Source organism: Biomphalaria glabrata, chromosome 4 (assembly GCF_947242115.1).
Source record: "Biomphalaria glabrata chromosome 4, xgBioGlab47.1, whole genome shotgun sequence".
NCBI classification, from domain to species: Eukaryota; Metazoa; Mollusca; class Gastropoda; family Planorbidae; genus Biomphalaria; species Biomphalaria glabrata.
The window spans coordinates 28491154-28517723 of NC_074714.1; the positions used below are offsets into that span (position 1 = coordinate 28491154).

The 26570-nt window shown below is 40.2% G+C and overlaps 1 protein-coding gene across 3 annotated transcripts in view; it reads left to right on the forward strand.

The window, feature by feature from the left end:
- Positions 1 to 9426, forward strand: part of LOC106062953 (GATA zinc finger domain-containing protein 14-like) — a 91329-nt gene extending 81903 nt beyond the window's left edge. For all 3 annotated transcript variants that reach the window (XM_056025871.1, XM_056025870.1, XM_056025869.1), the window contains one exon: positions 9216 to 9426. In XM_056025871.1, coding sequence (XP_055881846.1) covers positions 9216 to 9240 — 25 coding nt within the window. In that variant the 3' untranslated portion in view covers positions 9241 to 9426. The remainder of the gene's footprint in view (positions 1 to 9215) is intronic.
- Positions 9427 to 26570: the final 17144 nt, after the last annotated feature.

The following is a 26570-nucleotide window of genomic DNA, read 5'->3' on the forward strand; positions in this document are numbered from 1 at the left end:
CAAACTCAGAGGCGGCCCCCGTCGAAGTCGGATCCCTGTCGGATCTGCATATTCGCAAATAATATTCAAGAGGTGATTTAATTTTGATGGTCAAAAGTAATAATGTTTCAAAGATTCATTTGCCGTAAATTTAAATTTAAATTAAATAAAAAATAGTAGATTAGTTTTAGTATATTAAAACATTACAATATTGATCAAAACGTTTGGAAATGAAAATCTACACTTTTTTTTTACACTTTAAGTTTAGAAATTGAAATTCTACATCTTAATCTAGTCTATTTTAGTCTAAACTAGATCTAGAAATTCTAGATCTAGAATCTAGAATAATTTTAATTAGAATATAAATCCAGATCTAGATATACTGTAATAAAAATCTAGATCTAGTTTTAAAAATCTAGATTAGATCTAAATCAAGATATCATTCCTTTTTTAAACGCGAGTCACATAACGAGGCTTAATAAACATTACTATACCCAGTTCTTTTTTCATTTCATTTGAAGAATTAATTCCATATAACGTCAGAGGGAAAAAAAAAACTACGTCACACGGCCTAGCTAGACTAAAAACCGCCTTCATCATTACGAGCCATTTATCGAGTGTTCATAGACTTTGGTGCACCGAGTGAGTTCTTTTAGCATTTCATTTAAAGAATTCATTCCATATGACGTCAAATGAAAAAAAAACACACTACGTCACACGGCCTAGCTAGAATAAAAATCGCCTTCATCATTACGAGCCATTTATCGAGTGTTCATAGATATTGGTGCACCGAGTGCGTTCTTTTAGCATTTCTTTTAAAGAATTCCTTCCATATGACGTCAAAAGAAAAAAAAACACTACGTCACACGGCCTAGCTAGACTAAAAATCGCCTTTATCATTACGAGCCATTTATCGAGTGTTCATAGACATTGGTGCACCGAGTGCGTTCTTTTAACATATGACGTCAAAAGAAAAAAAAACACTACGTCACACGGCCTAGCTAGACTAAAAATCGCCTTTATCATTACGAGCCATTTATCGAGTGTTCATAGACATTGGTGCACCGAGTGCGTTCTTTTAACATATGACGTCAAAGAAAAAAAATTCCATTACCTCACAATAGGCTAGTACCGGTACCATAAAAAAATGTCTTTATTTACACGAGATATTTAACGAGGGTTCATAGACATTGGTGCACTGAGTTCTAATAGAATTTATTTTAAAAGGATCAAAGCCGCATTGTTTTTGCGTTTTGTCTGTCAGTCGGTCTGTCCGTCATCTTGATATAAAAAAAAACAACTAAAAGTTATTAAAAATTGATTAACCTTTATTTTACGTTTCAAAACATCGCAATAATTTTTAGGTATGAACACAATTGAAAAGTTTATATAATAGATTGTTCCGGATGTTTGTATAAATAGTAAAAGAAAAAGAGAATTTCAGTTAAATGTAATACCGTTAATTACATTTTTTGGATGGTCTCGTATAAAAATTAGATGTACTACAGCCATGTGGAGATTCTGTTTTCCTTAAAAATCGGAACATAATATTAACGATAATTAGATTTTATAATGTTTTAGGTAGAAAGTTAAATGTACTGTAAGAGAGTAGTGAGTTTTTTTCATAAAAATACGTAAAAACATTATTTCGTAAATGAGAAGATTATTTGTTAATTAATTAGAAGAGGGAGTTCAAACAATTATTTGGCGTTAGTAGATTTTTATATAAATTCGGAAATTTCTGGCGATGATTTGTAAGAAAATAAATCCGGAACTTTCTTTATCGATTACAAAACTTCTATGTTATGTTTTAGCAAGAAAAATAAATGTCTAAAAAGTAATTTTTAGTAATCAATTCTAGTAAATTACTTTTTTTTAAAGCCCTGAACAACCTATTGTCGATATTTTAAAAATTTGTTTAAAGATGAAAATACGCAACAATTTGATATTGATAACCAAATTATAGTCACGCATTGTCAAATAATATAAGTGTAATATTAGTAAATTATGCGATTTCAAACAATCATTAGGCATAAGTCATGCTTTATAAAACAATATCCGGAACATTTTTACACTTAATGAAATATAAGTCAGTATAGAGATTTTGATTTAGCATTAATATGCTATTTACATAAAAAACGGAACAACATATTATTGATAATGTGTTTTTGCAACGTTTAAGAATGGAAATTGAATGTAATATAAATTAGAAGAGCAAACAAACATTTGTTGGGGTTGATTAGTTTTTCACAAAAAATCCGGAACAATCAATTTTTAGATACTTAAAACTATTGAGATGTTACGGGAGGAACATTAAAGTGTAAACAGATTTTCAATAGCTTTAAAGTTCTAGTTTTTTTAATCTAATTGTGACGGACAGACCGACCAACAGACAAAACGCACAAAAAAAATCTTCTTTTATTTGGATGGGGGCACTAAACAAAAAATAAATAAAATCTGATTTTTTTAAAAAGTTTAAGGAATTGATTTAGCACCTGATCATGTAGCGACGTTACGCTACTGCACGAAAATCGCTGCATAAAAAGTCCATTAAAAAAAATGTGCGTGATACTTACATAAAAATGCATTATTAGCCTTTATTAACAAACAGAAATGTTTTCTTTTAATTTTAGCAGCTAGTTGACCAGAAAAAACGTCTTTAACTATTATTTATATTTGTTGTAAATATTTCGTGTACATTTTTAAAATATATTTGACTTAGTGATACTGAAAATACACAAAATTGTCCATCTTTGTTAGCATATTGTAACATTGCCTCCCTTACATTTATGTAATTGTTTTAGAATTGGTGTATTTTTATGAAAAATCGCTTGCATAATTAATTTTATAAATTAAACGGTTTGCTTTTAGAAAACCAAAAGTAGCCGTTGCACCTAAACTTTCAAGCCTCATTTAATGATGAAATAATATTTTTCATATCTCTTCTAGTTTTCGAGATCTGAGTGTGACAGACAGACAGACGGACAGACTGACAGACGGACATTTTGCACAAACCTAATAGCGGCTTTTTCCCCTTACGGGGGCCGCTAACAAGTCTCAGAAAAAATTGACCCAACATCAACACCTCATACTGGGAAAGTAAGTATCCCCCAGGCGGCTAATTTAGCTGGAAAGATAAAGATACTTGATCCCCAATTTTCCAAATCTTATACTAAAACTTTCAAAGTCCTTCAATGTAACGTCCGGGTACTTATTCCAAAGATACTTGAAATTACTAACCTGCTTCACAAAGAGTGTGTGGATGTTGCCTTACTACAAGAATGTCTGATAGGTGAAAAAAGAAGTGTCTCAATACCCGGGTACTATGTTTTCCGATGCTCCTGTGGGGATTGCCGAGGCCTGGTTACATTGGTGGCTAATGCTCTGGTCGCCAAGAAAGTATCCACAGACTAGAGTCAGGGAAGCACAGACACTTTGGTGTTAGAAATTTGGAAAAATAATAGACGCTTCAAGTGCATCAATGTTTATAATCCACCAAAACAAGAACTGGCTTTAGATGTCAGAGAGACAATAACTGTAGACACTATCATAGCTGGAGATCTAAATGCCCATTCACCTTCCTGGGGCTATAATGACACTGATCTGTCTGGTAAAAAAGTTCATGACCTGTGCAATTCTACTAACCTTTTTCTTCTGCAAAACAAACACTCTCCCCCTACTCTTCTGCATGCTAGCAATGGTTCACTATCACGACCAGATCTTTCTTTAGTCACTGCTAACTTGGAATCATAACTTATCAAGTACTAGGCGATATTGGTAGTGACCACCTTCCAATATTACTGACTGTCACTCTTTCTAAAATGAACACCAAGACCACTAAAGAACCACGAAAGTGGTGTTATAGTAAGGCTAATTGGAAAGGATACGAGACAGCTGTCGACAATGCCCTTGAAAAAATCCATGTAGAGTCTAGCTCTGTCGACCTTGTGTACCGTTAAATAACAACAGCTATCCTGGGCATGGCTAAAAAGTTTATTCCTCGAACTTATCCTTGTAAAAAATTCAAAAATATTTTGGACGGCTGAAATCAACAAACTTGTTATGGCTTGGAGAAGGGCATACAAAAAGGTCCAAAAGAACCTAAACAATCCAACACTCAGGCAGAAATACAACAGACTCAGCCTACTAGTCAAAACGTCTGTTAACAGGGAAAAACGAGAACCTTGGACCAACACCTGTGCAAGGTTAAACCTAAGGGATAGCTCTAAGGCTTGGAGTCTTCAGAGAAATCTCGAAAATGCTGGGCGTACGAAAACAGCAACCCCATTATCTTCACCCAGTGGGGTAACCATTTCATCGAAGAAAAAAATTGCCACCTTGTTGAACAAATATTTTGCGAAGATCAACAAGGCTGCCAAGAAGTCTCAGATGTCATTGATAAAGCTCGCAAAGCTGATGAAAAAAAAAAACCGAAAGGAACCACAGACCAAAAGTGCTGAGGTAACGATGAACTCCCCCTTCTCGATAGGCGAGCTTAATGCTGCCATAAGAAAATGCCAGCTTAAAAAGGCTCCGGGGCCGGATGGTATCACCCCCGAAATGCTTAAGCATGTAGGGGGGAAAGGAAGGGCTGTGCTCTTGGCATTCGTAAATAGAACATGGGCAGATGGTCATCTGCCCAGGGCCTGGAAACGTGCCACCATTATTCCTTTACCAAAAAAGGGAAAAGATGCTTCCACTGCTGAGGGCTACAGACCCATCTCACTCACATCTTGTGTGGGAAAGATGGCTGAAAAAATGGTAAATGGTCTGGTTTGGCACCTTGAGAGTTCCCGTCTTATAGCTCCAGAACAGGCTGGTTTCAGGGCTGGAATGTTCGCTATAGACCAAGTCAACATTTTTGTGCAGAGCGTAGCAGATGGATTCCAAAGGACCGAAAGCACATACGCAGTCTTCAATGACTTAAAACAGGCATATGATAAAGTATGGCGGCCTGGTTTGCTTCATAAGATAAGAGCCGTTGGGGTGCGGGGACGGATATATTACTGGATTAGAGACTTCCTACAAGAGCGTACAATAAGAACAAGGATGTGCGGAGAAGTCTCAGGGGAAATGACGCTCGAGCACGGCCTCCCCCAGGGCTCCGTCCTGTCATGTGCCCTTTTCACGGCCTTCATAAATGACCTACCGGCTTAGCTAAAATGCCAAAAGCTGCTATATGCTGATGATATTGTCCTTTGGAAATCCGGAAGGAGCGCAACCTCCATACAAAAAGTGCTACAAGAAGATCTCCATACGCTCTGCTCATACACACAAAAATGGAGGCTAGAAATAAACACCTCCAAGACGGTCTATTCTCTGTTCACGCTCGGGACTGGCATTCTCGGGCAACCTTTCCAGCTCTCCCTCAACGGAGTGGCTCTCAGCATGGAAAAGCTACCCAAGTACCTTTGTGTAACTTTAGATCGCAAACTAAAAATGTGTGAGCACATCCAGGATGTTGCAAGAAAGGCCTCAGGGAAACTTTGCATTGTGCGGAAGCTGGCATCCACGAAGTGGGGAGCCCGAGCAGACATGCTCCGATCACTGTATTTAGGAGCAGTCCGATCACAGCCTACCTGTGCAAATTTATGGCTCTAGGACAGCTCTTGAACAACTTGATAAAATACACTCCCAAGCGCTAAGATTTGTCTGTGGAACCTTTAGGACAAGCCCAGAAATGTGGCTGAAATAATGGCTAATGTAAGTCCACTAAACCTTAGTAGGAAAATGTCAGTATTGACATGCTTTGAGCGGTATAAAAGGCTGGATGAATACCTCCCAGCTAGAAAGCTAGTAGATGGTTGGAAATGCCGAAGACGTATCCAGATGCTTTCTTTTATGCATCATGCCAGTATACTATCTGATAAAGCTGGCCTCTCCACCAAACCGACAAAACATTCAACGTTTTCATCCCCTTCCCCCTTGGTGTCGCCCTATGACCCCATACATACGTTTGAAACTAGTAGACCCTAATGCAACTAAGACCTTCAAATTCTAGCACTGGAGACCATTAATCCCTACAAGCCCAGTGCTATTTTTGCATATACTGATGGGTTGGCATTGATAGATTCTGGAAGCTCAGGCTACATCGACTTTCTTGGCTCTTACTCAGTCAAAATCTTTGGACTATGTGATAGTGTTTGCAGCTTTGATGCGGAGACCATGGCAGTCTATGAAGCCTTAAAGGTCATTGACTCTCAACTCGGCGAGGGACATTTGAGGGCAACACAGATTGTTGTGGTCACTGACTCAAAATCTGTACTACAGGCCTTGCAAAGCCCTGGACCATGGCCCCCCAAAATCAACACTTTCATTATGGCTTCACACAACATAAAGCAGCGCTATGGCACCCCTGTAATAATGCAGTGGGTACCGAGTCACATAGGTGTGACTGGTAACACTATTGCAGGGAAGGCAAATTCCACCCATTAAACAGGCTGTACGTTTTCATCAAGCTCTGGCTATAATAAAAAAAAAACAAATGGAAAAGTGGTTTGAGTGCTGGGGACAAGACCAAAAAAGAAACCCGTGGAGTCCGGGAGCGCATGAGGCTCCCTGACCGCACTTCCCCGTTGTGGAAGCTGTCCAGGCCTGAGCAAGCTATTTTAGCACAGTGCAGGACAGGCCACTTGCCTATTGGTTCATATTTCTCAAGGCTATGGTCAAATTTTGATTCACGGTGCCCCCGCTGCGGGGAAGAAGAGGAAAACGTGCCTCATATTCTGTTTGACTGCCCCAGACTTGCTGATCTCCGCCTCAACAGGTCTGGGAAACCAAAAATTCTTGACCTGTATGGCGACGTGTATGCACTACGCAAGACAGCAGGGTTTCTGTCCAGGGCTTTTGCAAGAGAAGATTTAAGCCTCTAAGGTTCTCACTCAAATGAAGTTTGATGATGATGATGAATACAGTTAATTAAATTTTTGGAATGGTCTCGTTTGAAAGTTAGATGAACCATAGCCTTAGGGAGAGATTTTTGTACCATATTTTGGTGTTATGAAGTTGTTTTCCTTAAAAATAGGAACATAATATTAACGATAATTAGATTTTAAAACGTTTAGCTAGAAAATTAAATGTAATATACAACAGAAGTGCGATTTTATATAAATAGAGTTAGAATGTTTTTCATAAAAATCCGGAACAACCGATATTCGTAAATGAGAAGATTATTTGTTTTATTTATTAGAAGAGGGATTTCAAACAGTTATTTCTGTTAGGAGATTTTTCATATAAAATTCGGAACAATTTAGGCGACGATTTGTAAGAAAATTAAAGTAATGTAGGTTGATTTCTTTTTCAAAACCAAATCTGGAACATTCTTTACCAATAAAAAAAAAACACTTCTGTTATGTTTCAGCAAGAAAATTCAATGTAAAGTAAGTCTAAAAACTGTTTTTCAATAATCTTTTCTAGTAAATTAATTTCTTATTTTAAAATTCTTAATTCTTAACAACCTAGTGTCGATATTTTTGAACAAAAAAAGTCATTTGACATTCATTTGTTTTAAGTTGAAAATACGGAACAATTGGATATGGATAATTAAAACAACTTCCGAAACAACTTCATAGTTTATAGGTAGGAAATTATATGTAATACAAGTTAGAAGAGCAAACAAACATTCGTTGGCATTGATTTGTTTACACAAAAACATCCAGAACAATCTATTATAGATATTTAAAACTATTGGAATGTTTTGGAAGGAACATTGAAGGTTAAATAAGATTTTCAATAGCGTTTAGTGTTGTTGTTGTTGTTTTTTTTTCTATATAAACGTGACGGACAGACCGACCAATAAACAAAACGCACAAAAATAAGCGACTTTTATCCTGATGGGGGCACTAAACAAAAAATAAATAAAATCTGATTATTTAAAGAATTGATATTTACATACAAAGTGCATTCTTAGCATTTATAAACAAACATAAATGTTTTCTTTTAACTTTAGCAGCTAGTTGACTATAAAAAAACTAACACCTTTAACTAATATTTATATTTGTTGTGAACATTTCTTGTACATTTTATAAATATATTTCACTTAGTGATACTGAATATCTATGGAGGATTGTCATTCTTTATTAACATATTGTAACATTGCCTAACGTAATTGTTTTAGAATTGGTGTATTTTTATGAATTAATCGCTTGCATAATTAATTTTATAAATTAAACGGTTTACTTTTAGAAAACCAAAAGTAGCCAATGCGCCTAAACTTTTCAAGCCGTATCGCATGGTGAAAATAAATTTTTGAATCTATTCTAGTTTTCGAGATCTGTGTGTGACAGACGGACATTTCGCACAAACCTAATAGAGGCTTTTCCTCTTACGGGGGCAGCTAACATTGTCTTTCTTTGTTAACATATTGTAACATTATTTCACTTACATTTATGTATTGTTTTAGAATTGGTGTTATTCTTACATAATTAATTTTATAAATTAAACGGCTTGCTTTTAGAAAACCAAAAGTAGCCGTTGCACCTAAAATTTTCAAGCCGCATCGCATGGTGAAATAATATATTTCATTTCTCTTCTAGTTTTTGAGATCTGAGTGTGACAGACGAACAATTTGCACAAATCTAATAGAGGCTTTTGTTTTAAAATGTTTGTAAAATGTTTTACATGTTTCGGATGTTCCTTCAGAGTTGAAGATGGTTTACTTCCTAGTCCAAACCTCCCGCAGGACGACGGGGGATGGGAGCGGGCAGGGTTTGAACCCGGGACCATCGATAAATCCAAACGACAGTCCAAAGTGCAAACCGCACGACCAGGCAGCCATCCTTACGGGGGCCGCTAAAAAGTACTCTATTTAACTTAGGGATTGAAAGAACATATTTCTAGATCTGCACATAGCCTACTTGTTGAACCCTAAATGTTTAGATCTACATATCTGCACCGATTTAGTGGATCTCTCACCTGCTACACAATCGTCTTGTTACAAGATGATATTATTTTCCGAAACACAACAAATTGTTCACAGATTTTACTTTCACTCCACAATTTTTTCACCTGACATATCGTTCACTGACAACTGGTTCACAGACAACTTGTTCACCGACAATTGGTTCATCCGACATATCGTTCACAGACAACAAATCAGCAAATGTCACTTTGTGTAACATGATTAACTGCTTATTACTAAAAATTTTAATGATAGAGCATTCCAATAGTATTTCAAGTTCAGTATATACAGTATTGATCTGAACATCTAGGATATACCTTTTACTTTTGTGTTTCAGGTTCACTCTCAGCGGGATGATCTAGGTAAAGGAGACTCTCCAACTAGTAAAACAACAGGTGATGCGGGAGGAAGAATCGCTTGCTGTAACATTGTCTTGACAAAGCCAATACATTAGGAAGAAGAAACAGCACCAATACATTCTAACAATATCTTTGAATATTGTAAAAAAAAAGTTAGAAAATATAACTTAATAAATAACTGATTCATTTCGTTTTTTTTTCAATTATTTAATTATCAAACTGATAGTTTAGAATAATAAGGAATGAATTATTTCAATTACTATGCAGATGCAGTTACTACCTGCATCATTAGCGTAGCCAACAAATTTTTCGAAAGGGGGGGGGAGGAAATTCTTCCCATAAATAAATATATATATATATATATATATATATATATATATTATATTGTCATAGGATTATTTTGCTTTAAATATATTTAAATATATGTTGCAAACTCTCTTCTTATTGATGTAGGTGGTAAAGAAGTGCTAATTCGTCGATAGTGCTGAGAGGTGCTAAGGTAGTAGACCTTACTGGAATATATATAATCTGTTTGTGCGTGTGTACGTAATTAATTTTTATTACAATCTATCCCTTCATTCTTTCGGAAGATTCTTACAGTACCCTAGAATGGCGTCTTCATGGAGTTAGTGGAAAGACAACCAGAGGGTCTGGAGAAGCGCTGTGAGCTCCACCAGCTGGGTTCAGGGTGGAGCCTCGCCGTCAAGCACTATTTCGGTTATTTAAAAAAAAATGCATATTCTGTATCGACAGTGCATTATCCTGCTATTAAAAAATGTAGATAAAAAACAAATCTGCTATTCATTGCACTTTATTAATGGAGCCCAGCGAATGGTAGAAATTTGTAACCCCACTTGGCTACGCTCATGGAAATTTGTGACTGTAGTTAATTTTAGATGTTATATCGAAAAGGGAAGTTTATCGTCAAAACCTCTGTCGTTTTGGCTGACTGTAGTTTGCTTTAGAATAATATTGAAGAGGGGAGGGGTGTAACATCAAAGCTATCTGTAGGAGGTTTAAACTCAAAACCATCTGGATGGGTTTTTTAACTTAAAGCCCTCTGGAGAAGGGGTAAACTCTTGGCTACGCTCATAAAACTTTGTTTGTGTAGTTTGCTTTTGTTTATATTGAAGAGGTGGTTCTTAGCTACAAAGAGGGGAGCGGTGTAACATCAAAGCTATTTGTAGGAGGTTTAAACTCAAAACCATCTGGATGGGTTTTTAAACTCAAAACCCTCTGGAGGGGGTTTTAACTTATAGCCATCTGCAGGGGGGTTGTAAACAAAAAAACAAACTCATTGTATCTGGTGACTGTTGTGGGCTTTAGTGATATATTGAAGAGGGGAGTTTATCATAAAAAAATACTTCAGAGGGTGTTTTAAGCTCTAAATCCCCCTTGTTTTATAGAGTGGGAGGGATGTAACTTCAAAACTCCATTGAGGGGGATTTAAACTTTAAGAAACCCATGGCTGTGCTGGAGCAATTGATGGTTTAACATCAAATCTTAGCAAAAATAAACAAAATCAAAGCAAAAGATCAGTCATAAAATTCCTCCTGCGGGGGAGATGCATTTCGATGGGGGGGGGTGTTCAATCCCAACCCCCTGGCTATGCCCATGACCTGCAAATGTCACAAATGACTAACAGCCATTTTCCTATTATCTCCATCTGCGCCTATCTTTGTCATGGGCTTTTCTTTTGGCCTTAAACGTGTGTTCCACAACTTTCAAAACGTTTCTCAGATGTCTCTTAGATTTTTTTGATTTTTTATTTGAGGCACATCGGCACAATTTAGGCAATGTCGTGCCTGCAGTCCCCTTAGGATCCCTCTCTCTCTAAACAACAAGGGCCAGATTCTATACAGTCATATCATTAAAATCAAGGTCTATTCACAGTTAAAATAGTAAAGGTAGTAAAAATTTAAATATTTGGTAAAAATCTAATGTAAATAGTGCATGTTCACAAATTCAGAAATCAGATCTTCGTAGATAGCCCCACTTCCCGGATAAAGCCCAGTACCTTCCCAGGGTCGACATTAACAAATAGTGTATCTAAATTAGTGACTCTAAAATATTTCGCCCTGACATCCTGGTATCTGGGGCAATCAACGAGGATATGTTCCACGGTGAGGCGAGAGTCACAGTACTCACAAAGTGGGGGCTCCTCTCTCTTCAGTACAAAAGAGTGCGTGATGTAGGTGTGGCCAATCCTAAGTCTGGACATGGTCGTGCTACCACGCCTTGTCAGACCCTTAGATGTGGGCCGCCACCTGACATCCGCCACAATCTGCCTGAGTTTACTGTGAGTCTCAGCCTCCCATCGGTTCTGCCACTCTCGATAGGTGGCAGAGGCAATACTTTGTCTCAGGTCCGAGTAGGGAATTTGGGTTCCTGACACCGCATGATTTAGGGCTCTCTTTGCTTCTCTGTCTGCGGCTTCGTTTCCCTCAATGCCAACATGGGAGGGGACCCAGATGAAGGTGACATCCCTACGGTCGGCTGTTATTTGGTCCAACAGCTTCAGGCTCTTATGTACCAATGGGATGTCAGTCTTCATCCGCCCCAAAGCTTGCAATGCAGATTTGGAGTCGGAGCAGATTATAAATTTCCTCCTTTCTGATGCTTTTACGGCCATAAGTGCAAGCAATATTGCGTGCAATTCGGCCGTAAAGATGGAGCAGCCATCGGGGAGTCTACGGGAGATTGTTTTGTTCCGAAAGGAGCAGGCACACGCGACCTTTTCCTCCATTTTGGATCCGTCTGTGTAGATGGTGCCACAATCTCCGTAGCTCTCCTGCAGTTCCTTAAAGTAGACTTCTAGTATGCTTGGGTCTGTATTTTCTTTTTTGAAATTGAGGAGGGATAAATTTAATTTGGGTTTATTCATTGGCCAAGGAGGGTTCTGAGGGGTTTTTATTTTAGAGATTTGGTCAATGGGTGGGGTTAAATTTTGGATGGGTTCTCTCATTCGAAGGCCCAACGGCTGTATGACGTTAGGCCTTCGATTGTATAATTCTACCTCTGTGGGGTTAAATATGGAGTCAAAAGCAGGGTTCGTGGGGTTGGATTTTAGCTTGACTATATACTGCATTGCAAGCTTTTTCATTCTTATATCCATGGGGAGTTCTCCAGCCTCCACATGGAGACTTGGGATAGGTGATGTACGAAACGCGCCGAGACAGAGACGCAGGGCAGCATTTTGTATTGGTTCCAGTATTTTTAGGTACGACTTCCTTGCTGCTCCATATATTATGGATCCGTAGTCTAGCTTGGATCGAATTAGATTCCGATAGAGCAGCAGCAAGGTATCTCTGTCAGCTCCCCAGTCCGTATGGCTGAGTACTCTTAGTATGTTTAATGACTTTTGGCATTTCTTCTTAATTTCCTTAATATGGGGGAGAAAATTAAATTTGGAATCTAAGGTGAGGCCTAAAAATTTTGTAGTTTTCACGACAGGGATCTTCTTTTTGTGTATAAATAGTTCAGGGTCTGGGTGAGGTTCCCTTAGATTACAAAAATGCATACTAACTGTTTTGGAGTCTGAGAATTTGAAACCATTATAGTTTGCCCAACCCTAAATTGTGTTTAAACATAACTGTAATTTTCTTTCTAAGGTGTTCATGTTTTTCCCATAAGTGAGAATGACAAAGTCATCAACATACAAAGAGCACTCTATGCCAGGGGACAGTGCATTTATGATGCTATTTATTTTAATGTTGAACAGAGTGACTGACAGAATGCTGCCCTGGGGTACACCCATTTCCTGGTCATGAGTGTCAGAGGCGGAGTTGCCCACTCGAACCTGAAATTTTCGATCTTTCAGGAATTCCTCCACAAAACGGGGGAGGTGTCCCTTAAGCCCCATAAGCGCCAGGTCACGTAGAATGCCATGTTTCCAGGTTGTGTCATATGCCTTTTCTATATCGAAGAATACAGCTACTAGATGTTCTCTTCTGAGTAATGCATTTCTAATATAAGCTTCCAGCCTTACCAGGTGGTCAGTTGTTGTCCGCCCCTGCCGGAATCCGCACTGGTAGTTTGAGATCACTTTATTCCTTTCCAGGTACCAGACCAGCCTACTGTTAATCATTCTTTCCATGGTTTTGCAGATGCAGCTTGTTAGTGCTATTGGTCGATAGTTAGCTGGGTCAGAACCGTCTCTTCCCGGTTTAGGTATCGGTATAACTGTGGCTTTCCTCCAGCTGTTTGGGAAAGCGCCTGTTTGCCACACACAGTTATAGATCCCTAGCAGGACTGCCAATGAGAGTTAGGGAAGGTGCTTGAGGAACTGGTAATGGATTTCGTCTTCTCCAGGCGCTGTGTCATGTGACTTGTCCAGCGATTCCCTCAGTTCCTCAAGCGAGAACGGTTTGTTGTAGTCTTCATTGTTCTCTGACCTGAAATCAATGGGGTGTCTTTCCTCCCTGGTTTTGACTTTTTGGAACTCTGGCGTGTAGTGTGCAGTGGATGATTTTTCTGCTATTGAGGATGCAAGGCAGTCAGCTATTTCTCTTGGGGACGTGACAGTTCGTCCTTGGTTTTCAAATGCCCTATTGCATTCGATTCTTTCCCTTTGATTCGCCTTACTGCCTTTCAAACCGCTCTAGCAGACTGCCGACAAAACTTCTCCAGGAATTCCTTTTGGCTGACCGTATGGTTTGTCTAGCCTTTGCTCTAGCTATCCTGAATAGCTTTAGGTTTTCCTGGGAAGGATTCTTTATAAATGCAGCCAGTCGTTTTTTCCTATCGCCAATAGCACTTTTGCAAGCTGTATCAAACCATGGTTTGCTAGGCCGTTTTGGATTTGCAGAGCTTAGGGGTACAACTTTCCTGGCTATACTTAGTAGCTTGCTAGCAAAGGTATCAGCTGGGTTCTGTTCATCGAGGATATTTTCTGTGATATCCTCGGAGCATCTTTTTTGGAATTGTTCCCAATCGGCCTTATTCAGTTTCCACCGCTAAGGTCGTCCTAATGAAGGGAGATTGTTAGTAATGATGATTGGGAAGTGATCACTTCCCCGTAGATCATTGCTAACTGACCATTTAAAGTCGTCCAGAAGTCCGGGGACGCATACGGTGAGGTCAATGCATGTGAGTGATCCAGTTTCTGGGTGCAAGTAGGTCGGTGATGCATCATTAAGTATGCATAAATCACGTTGGAGGAAGATATCCTCCAGCATACGACCTCTTGTGTCAGTATTGTTGGATCCCCACATGGTGTTATGGGCATTGAAATCTTCAAGGATTATTTAGGGCCGGGGGAGTTGTTTCAATAGGTCTTCCATGTCTGTTCGGTTTAATGGAGCGCCTGGTGGTAGATACAGGCTGCAGCAAGTGATAACCTTGTGAAGGGTTATCCTAGCTGCTACGGCCTGTAGTGTGGTCTGTAGTTCTACCCTCTCATGGGGGATGCTATCCTTCACAAGGATACAGACTCCACCTGATGCTCTCTCTCTGCATCCTCAACATTCTTGCTGTAAGCACGGTAGCTTCGGAGGCTGATGCAATTTTTCAGAAATGTTTCCTGTAAGCAGATAGCTACAGGAGTCTCAGAGTCCATCAGTAGCTGCATTTCCTCGTAATTGGCCTTGAGGCCTCTACAATTCCACTGTACAATTCCGAATCCATGGCTTATTCTAGATGACCTACTTGGAGCTATTTGGCCTTGGGAGGCCCCCGGAGGGGTTTCCCTTTATTCCAGTGACCTTGGTATTTTTATTCTTGGGTTTGGATGGAGAGGAGGACAACCCCCTTTTGGGGGAAGTCTTTCTCTCTGGAGAGGGGAGATCCCTCTGGTTAGAGCGGAGGTTATTTCCTCGTCTCTCACCTCGGGCATCCTCTCCGCTTTGATTTCTCCCCTTAGGGAGTTGGTCAACCTCTAACTCGGTAGAGGTTGGGGTGTCTGGCTGGGTTCTCTGAGGAGAACCTGTGTCAGACATGATGTCTCCGGGTTCTCCCGGAGTATTGGTTTTGACATGCTGCTCAGTCTCCATGCTCTCATCAGCGAGCACAGAGAACCTGTTCTTTAGCATGACAACAGGGCTTTCTTGTTTCTTCAGAGGTGTGTTCTTTGGCGGTGTTTTCTTCTGAGTTGGGGGAGGAGGAGGGGGTGGTGGGGTCAATGTGTCCGTCTGTGTGGCTATGGATCTTCCTTTCTTAGCAACAGCCTGGGCGTAGGTCTTTGTCAAGCCGAATTGGCCCTTGGGTAGGGCCAGTACAGCCGATTTCGCCTGGCTAAAGGTACATCCGTTTCTTGCCTTGTACTGTTTCCACACAGGGCAGTCCTTGGAGTAGGCTGAGTGGCCAGCTTGACAGTTTGGGCATTTGAACTGGGCTGTGCAGCCCTTGTCCTCATGACCCTCTCCAGCACATCTGGCACACACAGTGTTCCTCTTGCAGACTGCCGCGCCGTGTCCATAACCCTTGCACTTGAAGCACCTCATGGGGTTAGGTATGTAGGGCCTCACTGGAACTCGTAGGTATCCTGCCTTCACATACTCTGGCGGTGTCCTAGTTCCGAATGTGAGGATAATAGGGGCGGTTTTGACCTCCTCACCCTCCCTGCGCCTGGTAATGCGCCGGGCATGGGTGACTCCTTCAATGCCCTCCACTGTTTCCTTCTCGGAACATTCCACAGGTCTCTGGAGTTGATAACACCTCAGCTGATGTATAAACTTTTTTGTGGCATGACTTCCACTTGGAGATCAAAGATTCTTCTGCATCGTAAAAGCCCATCAGAGTGTATCTTACTGTCAACCTCTACAAGAAGTTCCATTGACTTGTGTAACTTAGATAAACTCTTGGACTCTCCCACCACTGACTTTAATCTTTTGTAGATGAGAAAAGGGCTCATGTTTGTCATGCTTTTCCCCTCCTCTGTGCACCTGACCACCAAAAATGATGGCCAGGTAGCACACTTCTTGTGGCTTCCTCCTTTTTTTGCTTCTATTCGACGACTTATGTCTGGGGCAGGTAGTTTTTTTTATCCAAATATATATTCTTATGAGTTCGACACCTGTGCTCCCCACCCGCCAGGGCTACACAGGTGCTATACTCAGTCAGCTGCTTCATCGGACAAGTGTCCGATACAGCAGCTCCCTGATTGGCCATCCAGCCACCGTTGACAGCATGACCAGCCGGTTGACCCAGAGAGGGCCATCTGGGCTTAAGGTCTAGGGGAACGTGGAGCCAAATTATTATGTTGTGGTGGTCCATCCTCAGACAGATACCCACTCAAACACCAGGATCTATCCATTACCCGTCGCAGTCCACAGCAAACGGACTGGTCTAAGACATAGGGAGGTTTTAAAGATAAGGAGACAGAGTAATGGTCAATGAAGGCAGACTGAGAAAAAGAGGAGGCAGACACAATGGTAGAAAAGAAGTAGGGCACGTTTGAGCTCCAAAAGTGCTAAAGAAAGAGGAGAGCAGTCTAACGTCATGTCTCGGGACGTCTCCCCATCGGACAAACCATTACGTTTTCTTTTTGTATTATAGTTAAGAAATTACAAAATTTAAAAAATCTGTCACTAATATAATTTATATATGCTATAAATTAAATTATTATATGGAGTCGCCCTACCCCTATTATTTAATGCCAAATGCAATCATAGCAGAAATTATAAAAAGGAGCGAGGATTAATCGTTTTCACTCTACCGCTCCTTCCCTTTCCAGACAGAGTTTATGTAATTTCACATGAATTTATCTTAATTATTTTAAGAAAGACTTTGCTTTGGAAAAGTTAGAATTCAAACGAAATATTTTTCAGTATAAGAGTCACGATTGAGATTAGTTCTAAACCCAGATAATCATTTCCTAGTCACCTTTTTCCAACCTTAACTCAATCTGATATTTTTCTAGTTAAATGAATTTGGTACTATAACTCGAAATTGACACGTTAATCCTAAAAATGCAAAATAAATTATTAGAGTACAATCTATTTGGTCCACTTAATTTTTCTTCCCACTATAACTCACAATTTACGCGTGAATTTTATTGAATGTTATTTATCGAATATTTTTTTTCGACGGCGATCCTTAAAGCCTTAAGGATATGTGGTGTATCTTTTCTTTTCAAGGAACAAATCGGTTTTATTTGCAATGTATTAAGGGCCTATAAATTCTTATTAGAATATTTTTCAACATTATTCAAAAGGTCATTTTTTAATAGGATGAATAATTAGCTTTAGGTCAGGAGAAAGCGTTTCTTCAGTGAAGAATGCAAGAAACGCTCTTGGCATCGGGGCTTTGCCCCAAACCTCACTGATGAAAAGTAGGCTGTAGATGTCAGAAGAATACGTTACTGCAGTGAAGAATGCAAGCAAACGCTTTTGGCGTCGGGGCCTCGACCAAAACACTACTGATGAATAATGAGCTGTAGATGTTAAGAGAATGCGTTTCTGCAGTGAAAAATGCAAGAAAACGATTTTGAAGGTGGGGCTTTGCCCCTAACCTCTCCCCCAGACCCCCAAGCTTGCAAGAGAAAAGCCTCAACATGACTGGTTTTTCTTTCGCCGAGCCATGGGGTTTTAAATTACAGAGGGCTTTTTTTTAAAGCTTAAACCCTAGATGTATTTGAGTTTAAATACAGAGAGTTTTGAGGTTGAAAACCTCTCTCTTCAATTTTATTCTAAAGCAAACTACAGTTACTAAATTCTATGAGAGTAGCTTAGAGGGTTTTGAATTTGTTAAAAAAAAACTCCAGAGATTTTTTAGTTTAAAAACACCCAACAAATGACTTTGACGATAAAACTTCCCTTTTCGATATAAAATTTAAAGCAAACTACAGTCACCTAATTCCAAGAACGTAGCCAAGAGAGGTTACAAATTTCTACCAGTGGCTGCAGGGCTCCATTACTGAAGTGCAGTGAATAGTCATCTGCGTAATTGAAAAAGACTAAATGTGGCTCAAAAAAGATGGCTAAGACGGATTTTAGGAGTCAGTTATAGAGATCGGGTCTCAATCAAGAAAATCCTATGCCGCACTGGTAGTCGACCCCTTAGTAAGGTTGTGACAGAGCATCGCATGAGGTTTGCGGAACATGTTCTCCGACTAAATGAATAACACAAAAAAAAATTGCGATGACATGAGGCCATTACCAGGAAGGTACAACTTGGCGCCACATTCAGAGCACGTGGAAAGAGGCTTCAGGCATTGCCAGTGACAGATTTTTGTGGAAGCAAATTGTCGCCCAATGCGGCGAACAACGCGGAAAGATCTAAGTCAGTGAGAATAGCACATAAGTTTTTGAAATAAAACTTTTTAATAGCAGGATAATGCATGTCGATACATCAGAATATGCATTTTGTTGGCTTTCAATACCGGAAATAGTGCCTGGCGGTGGGGCTCCGCTACGCGCTACGGGAGGTCACAACGCTCCCCCAGACCCCTTAGCTGGGAATGGCGGGGAGTCTACAATTTTTCCATCAGCTCCTATTCAGCCTATACAATATATATATATATATATATATATATATATATATATATATATATATATATATATATATATATATTGTTGCGATCTTCTCAATCAGGCCTTCTATAAACACTGCTTAACACAACACAGCACATCTAAAACTTCAACTTGACAACAAAACTTTAATAAACAATGTGGCGGTTTATTTACAATTACACCAACAACAGCCAATAAACACAATTGGCTACACTAACTTCAAATGCTTTGCTACACAACAGAACTGCCTAACTAATCACTACAAGTCTCTCTAGCTCGTACAGCTACATTTTCGAGGATTTACTTCGTAGCACACAGTCCTTACTGCTTGCTGTCCTGAACTCTACTGTCTTTCTAACACACTGTCTCTCGTCTGTAACGGCTGGTTATATAAACATTGGTTATATTGCGTGCATCAGCAGTAATGTCCCTTGTTCAACAGCCCTAGACCTGTGTGATTGGCCTGAATCATATGTGTCAGTAGGCCGCACACACATTAACCCTTTCAGTCCGCCACTAGTGTTATAACAATATATATATATATATATATATATATTTGCAGGGGGGGGGTACAGAAAAAATCCACCAAAACACCCCCGCCCCCAATGGCAATGGCGGGGAGGCTACAATGTTTCCACTAACTCCAGGAAAAACATATATTGGGTACAATAAAAGTCTTCCGAAAAGAATTAACAGTCAGAATGTAATAAAGATTGATCATGTACATACACACATATTTTTTTGGCGGGGGGGGGGAGAAAAAAAATCCCTCCACCCCCCCCCCCCCCCGATAGATGCTTCTTATGTCATTAGTGTAAAGAGTGTATAGTACAGGAGAAAGTACACAACCTTGTGGAGCACCCGTACATAGTACTCGAGTTGACGATATGGCGATCTAATACAAGGTAGGAGAGCCGCTGGTCACCCACTTTTACATTATACGGATGTATGCAAACGCGACATGAAGCTCTTCAAAATCGACACTGGCAACTGGGAAGAGGTGGCACTGGACAGATCCACATGGAGAGGGAGCATAAAGGAAGGGTCACAGATTGCAGATGTCATACACAACAGAAGCAGAAAGAATGGTGAAAATACAACGGCGCCTGGTGATTATATATGCCCAACCTGCGATCGCAGCTGTGTATCAAGGATTGGCCTCTTTATATGTGTGTGTGTGTGTTGGTTATTGTGATAAACCGTTTTAGCTCACTCAGGGTATCACTAAGGTCAAAGCATTTAATTATTTTAATTTAATTAATTTTCTTAAATTTAGCCAAGCCAATCAAGCGCCAAAAACACAGCCACCACCAGCCAAATCCTGCCCTACCCTCTTTGACGCTGATGTCACATTTTACCTCCCCCATCTTGACATGCGCCACACTAGACTCTTGGCAATAGTACACTCCCTCTATCTATCTTGGCAAACATCCGTTGACCCCCCTGTGACAAGTCGGATTAACATTTGGCCGTTTTGGATGTCTAGGGGATTTTATGGTTTGAGAATCCTCACTTGCACATATAAACTACAAGCACAGCGTTATAATGCAGGCAACAAATACTATATTTAGATGTAAAATTATGTACAGTTTATTATACAAAGGATAATTAAAAGGTAAAATGCTGTACAGTTGCTAGAATGGGATCTAGCGTATTTACATGTAGGAGACTATCATCATCAGATATTAGAACCAAGTGGTCTGAGTGTCATTAGGCTGGTGGCTTAGTTTTTGGTCCTGTGCTGCACTGGTGAGACGGGTGTGTGGCTGGTACTGATGCTGTCTGCTGGTGGGCTGGCTTAGTGGATCCAGGCTCCGGGTGCAGTCCAACGTTGTATGGTTGCAGAGCTAAGCCGCGTCTACCAATCAGTTAAGCCAGTGACGAGTCTGTGGCTAGCGTTGTTACTTGGACTCTCGAAGGATGAGAGGGACTAATGTCTGCAGATCTGGTGCCAGCAAATCTGTTATCAGCCTTAGGTTGCTAAGATTTCAGGTGGATGTTGCTTATAAATAAAAGCTGCAACGATATGATGTATACGTCGGTTTAGCTATAATGATAACACTGGGAGGTAAATGCCTTTCCGTGAAGGACATCTTCAGACTGGCGTAGAGGAACTATAAGCTAGTTTCATAATTATCAAAGGGACCTAACAAATGAGTATATTGTCCCATCAAGGGAGATAACAATAATAATGGGGACTCCCATAAAGAGAAATAACAAACAGTAATAAGTGATATATGATAAGTAATATAAGTGACGCTCACCAATCACGGTGAATAGCAAGTACATACATCACTAAGATAAATGAGATGAAAGGGGAAGGGGAGATCAACGTCTGATGCACGCCCATGTTCCCACTTAAGTAAACATAGAGCATAAGTAGATACATACTCAGTAATAAGACATGTCTACAGAAATGTTATGATAATTCCCTGCCAAAGAATTAATCAATGATAATATATTGAAGGCTCGTGCTGAGCGCTAATATATCAGAGTTAAATTAATAATAGTTAAAGAGCTAAATACATCTGGTAAGAATTGTTAATAAATTCTAGTCCAGATGGCTTGAACATTTAGCCACAAAGGTCATGATATAAAATATAAGTATACAGTAATCTACTTACATTATCCATGATAAGAATGCACAAATATATACACAAATAATGTAGTAATAAATGCACAAATATATATATATACGTTACTAAGTAAAATGGTTCTTAAGCACTTTACTAAGTCACATACCACCAATAGAAAGTGAAATAAGGGAATGAAAATAGTCCAGAGCTCAAGCAAGAGATAGGTGTGCTCCCTGTCAGCTCTCCAGCGAGAATGAGATCGGACGATGAAGTCTTGTCCATATACACGTAGAGAGGGGGGGTGAGTGGCGGGAGATAAATGCAAAGGTGGTCTAGACTATCCGGCGTCTTTGACAAAGAGATCCTCACTTCAAAGAGCCCATTCAACTCAAACGCCTTGCGCAACCTTGATCGGCTTCTAGCATCTATCTTGCCATTGCCACCTCCGACCATCTCCCCCTCCCCTGTGTTCTCTGACCATCTGGGCAAATTTTCTTGTCTTTCAATTCGCGCCTTCGCGAAATGTCTATCTCTCGAAAACGTCCGTCACGGTCAAGCGAGGATTTCTTACACTTGGATTGTTGGTATGTAATTTAGTTTAGTGCTTGAGAACCATTTTACTTAGTAATGTGTATATTTATTTATGAATTTATTTACTGCATTATTTGTGTACATATTTGTGTATTTCTTATCATGGATAATGTAAGTAGATAACTGTATTCTTATGTTTTATGTCATGACTTTTGTGGCTAAATGTTCAAGCCATCTGGACTAGAATTCATTGATAATTCTTACCACCTGTATTTAGCTCTTTAGCTATCATTAGTTTATCACTGATAAATTATCGCTCACCACGAGCCCTTTTGTTGATTAATTCCTTGACAGGGAATTATCATAATATTTCTGTAAACATGTCATATTACTAAGTATGCATTTACTCTCATTCCTTTGTATGAATTCCCGTAATTATTTATGCATTCTATCTTACCAGCCATGTTGGACAAAATGTATTACTTAGGTAGAATCATGTGTATTTACTTATGCTCTATGTTTACATGTGTGAAGGCATAGCTGAGTATCAATCGTTTATCTCCCCTCCCCCTTTCATCTCATTTATCTAAGCAATGTATGTAATTGCTATTCACCGTGACTGGTGAACATCACTTGTATTACCTTATTACATTATTACTTATCACTGTTTGTTATTTCCCTTTATGGGGTTTCATACCATTATTGTTATTCTCATTGATAATATGCAATATTTATTTGTTAGCTCCCTTTACTATTTATGAATCTAGTTTATGGTTTCTCTACTTCATTCTGAAGATGTCCTTCAAGGAAAGGCGTCTACGTTCCAGTAGTATCATTAAGGCTAAACCGATTTGTACATCATGTCGTTGCAGCTTTTATTTATAGGCAACATCCGCCTGAAGTCCTATCAACCTAACGCTGATACCAGATTTGTTGGCACCATATCTGCAGATACCAGCCAAGATTACTCTTCACTAGTGTCCAAGCCACAACGCTAGCCATAGAATCGTCACTGGCTGAATTGAATGGTAGACGCAGCTTAGCTCTGCAGCCATACATCGTTGGACTGCACCTGGAGCCTGAATCCACCTCGCCAGCCCACCAGCAGACAGTGTCAGTACCAGCCACACCCGTCTCATCAGAGCAGCACCGGACCAAAAGCTAAGCAACCAGCCCAATGACACCCAGACCACTTGGTTCTCAAATCTAATGATGATAGACTTATACATGTAAATACGCTAGATCCGATCCTAGCAACTGTACAGCATTTCACCTTTTAATTATCTTCTTTTGTATAATAAACTGTACATAATTTTACATCTAGTATTTGTTGCCTGCATTATAACGCTGTGCCTGTAGATTATATGTGCAAGTGTGGGTTCTCAAATCATAAAATCCCCAAGACAACCAAAACAGCCAAATATTAATCCACCTAGTCACAGTAATGCAGACCTTATGGTATGTGCAGAATTCAAGCAGTCTTTGTGCGTTCTCATTCATCCTTCCGATTCCAAAAAAGCCCAAGACAGTCTGGTTAGGTAGTGTGATCTGATCCTACTCTGGCATTGAAGTCACCTAGAAGGATCATATGCTCTTTTTGAGGAATGTTCGCAATGCCTTCCTTAAAGTCTTCATAGAACATGTCTTTGTCCTCCTGAAGCGAACATTTCTTCATAGACCATGTCTTTGTCCTCCTGAAGCGAAGGTAGGGTTGTCTAAGAAGATCTGATTTATTATGGATTTATGAATTGTGAACATATAATATTTACATAAGATTTTTAGCCAATTATTAAATTTTTACCACCTTTACTATTTTAACTGTGAATAGACCTTGTTTTTAATGGTTTAACTGTATAGAATTTAGCCCTTGTTATTTAAAGGAAGAGTGATCCTTAAATGATTACGGCACGACATGGCCTAAATTGTGCCGATGTGCCTAAACTCAAAACTCAAACCCTGAAGCGAAAATTTCTTCATAGAACTTGTTTTTGTCCTCCTGAAGCGATCATAGTGTGGGGGCATAGGCACTGATAAGAGTGACTTTTCCAGATGCTGTCATCATACTTATGCTAAGTAGCCTTTCCGAGCCATCAACTGGAGGAACTATCATGGGAAGAAGACTGTTCTTGACAGCAAAGCCAAAATCATGTATTCCTATGCTTTCTCTTTCCAAAAGAAAGTGTAGTCAGTCTCGCGGAGCATGCCGTTTTCGGCCAGCCGGATTTCTTGCAGGGCTGCAATGTCAATGTGTAGCCTTTTCAGCTCGTTGTTTATGACTGCAGTCTTCATTGCGTCGTCAACCTGCCTAAGATCATCAGTGAGACCAGGACACATTGTCCTGACATTCCATGACATGTGTTTTTCATTTTCAGTTTAATTTTTCTTCTTTTGTTTGGTGCAAGTTTCCAGCCTACTTGTCGTTGTAAACTAAGCTCTAAGCACCCATTAGAGCAGGCAGGCTGTTGCGGATCAGCACCTAACTGACTGGGGGCTGCCCAGGTTGAGGCGGGCGGTAGCTGATCAGTGAGGCGCCAAGACCTCTCACACCGCCAGAGACAACCCGTGGCGTCCATATATTACGTTAATCAAGTTGGACTTATAACCCGTAACTGTTGTCTCCCGTGTTGTTTTAGCCGCTTTGTAGCAGCAACAGAGTTTCCTCTCCGGGGCGCATGCCTGGGCCTTAGATAAAAAGGTCATGGGTGGCCCATGCGTCATGATCCCTCTTTCGACCTTGCTTATGTGATCCAAATGAACGCATCGCGTTACATTTGGCACCAACTCAGTTACAGAAGCTGCCGGAGGGAATTTCATAGCTGATACTCCCAACACCTAAGGGGCTTCACTCCTGACTTCTTCTCGAGGCTGTCTCCTGAAGCCTCAGTACCGCAAGGCAGCGGGGGTTTGAAGTCTGAGTACCCCTCTCCTAGATGAATTACCTTACTAGGCTGACGAGATCCATCTGCCCGAAGCTCCCGGTTTTATGGCGCCAGGTATCCGCATTCACCACTTCACCTGTTAGTAAGAGCAGTTTTGCCGGGCTTAATATCTAAGCCACACGAGCAGGCCAGGTGCTGGACTTAGTTGTTGAGACGCATGCCATTAGGAGTATTTTATATACAATGGGAGCTTATCCCCATTGCCACCCCTGGCCATGACAACCTTTGAAACAACCATAAGCTCTGCATTACCAACACATACTTCAGAACAAAACCACAGCACTGTGTCTCATGGAGGCACCCTAGGTCTGAGCACTGGCACTAGCTGGATATGATATTGACACGAAAAATGGTAATTGGAAATATTGGAAATATACTGCTGAAACGTAGCTACCAAAGCGCGGATTGTGATACTGATCATACCTTAGTGTACTGCCGGACACGACTGCTGCCAACTAAGATCCACACATCACAGGGAAAAAAGAAAACTACGCCTGAATACCACTAGCACAAAAAATTCTGATTTTCGTACCGTTTTATGCGTGATACAATCTACCAAACATTATCACTGGTCTTTGGAAACAAAACCAAGAAAAGCGAAGACTGGTTCTATCATGGTACACTAGAAATGGAAACTGCCACTACGAACAAGAGAGCAGCCATGCTAATCTACTAGAAGGATCCCACCCGTAGCAACTTAAAAAGGCTCAGAGCTGCACGTAGCAATGCCCAAAGAGTAGCGAGACTGTGCGCTAATAAATACTGGCAGGAGCTATGCGAAGACATTAAATCCTGTGCCGACTGTGGTAACATAAGAGGACTATACGAGGGCATGAGAAAAGCCTTTGGACCTCACAACAGCAAGTGTGCTCCGCTCAAGACAAAAGATGGCTCAATCATCAGTGATCGTGTGCTGCAAATGGAGCGATGGGTAGAACACTATGCAGAACTTTACCAGATTGAATCCGCCATCTCACCAAATGCTGTTTCCAACTTCCCATCACTTCCAGTTTTGACGGAATTAGACGAAACGCACTCACTCAGTAAAGGAGATGAACATAGCTATTGACATGCTTGCAGATGGGAGATGGCAATTCTTATGAAATCATTCAGGATGGAAAACATGCCCTAATCAAACCACTTCAAGAACTGCTTGTGCTGGCAACAAGGAATGGTCCCCCAGGAATAAAAGACTCCAACATAGTTACAATTTATAAAAATAAAGGCGACCGCTCTGATTGTTACAATTATAAAGGCATCTCACTGCTTGGCATAGTTGGAAAGGCTTTTGCTAGAGTATTACTAAAGCGATTACAGATCCTGGCAGAACGTGTTTATCCAGAGTCGCAGTGTGGCTTTAGGGCAGGTAGATCTAAAACAGATATGATTTTCTCTTTGCAACAGCTACAGGAGAAGAGCAGAGAACAAAAGCAGCCCCTCTTCATAGCATTTATTGATTTGACCAAGGCCTTTGACTTGTTAGCAGAAGCGGTCTATTTGCTGTACTAGAGAGAATCGGCTTCTCAAATAAGTTAAGAAAACTAGTGTCAGCTTTTCACGAAGATATGCAGGGCACGGTGTAAAACAAGGATGTGTAAAGGCTCCAACACAATTTGGCATCTTCTTCTCAGTTGTACTAACCAGTGCTTTTAATTCCATGGAAGACGGAATATATATTCATAGCATATCCGATGGAAGGCTCTTTAACCTGGCACGTCTTAAAGCCAAAACGAAAAGACGTCGTATCATGATAAGGGAGCCGATGACGCGGCACTCGTATCTCACTCACAAGGAGGTCTACAGAAGCTAGTGAACGCCTTAGCAGCTGCTTGTCAAGA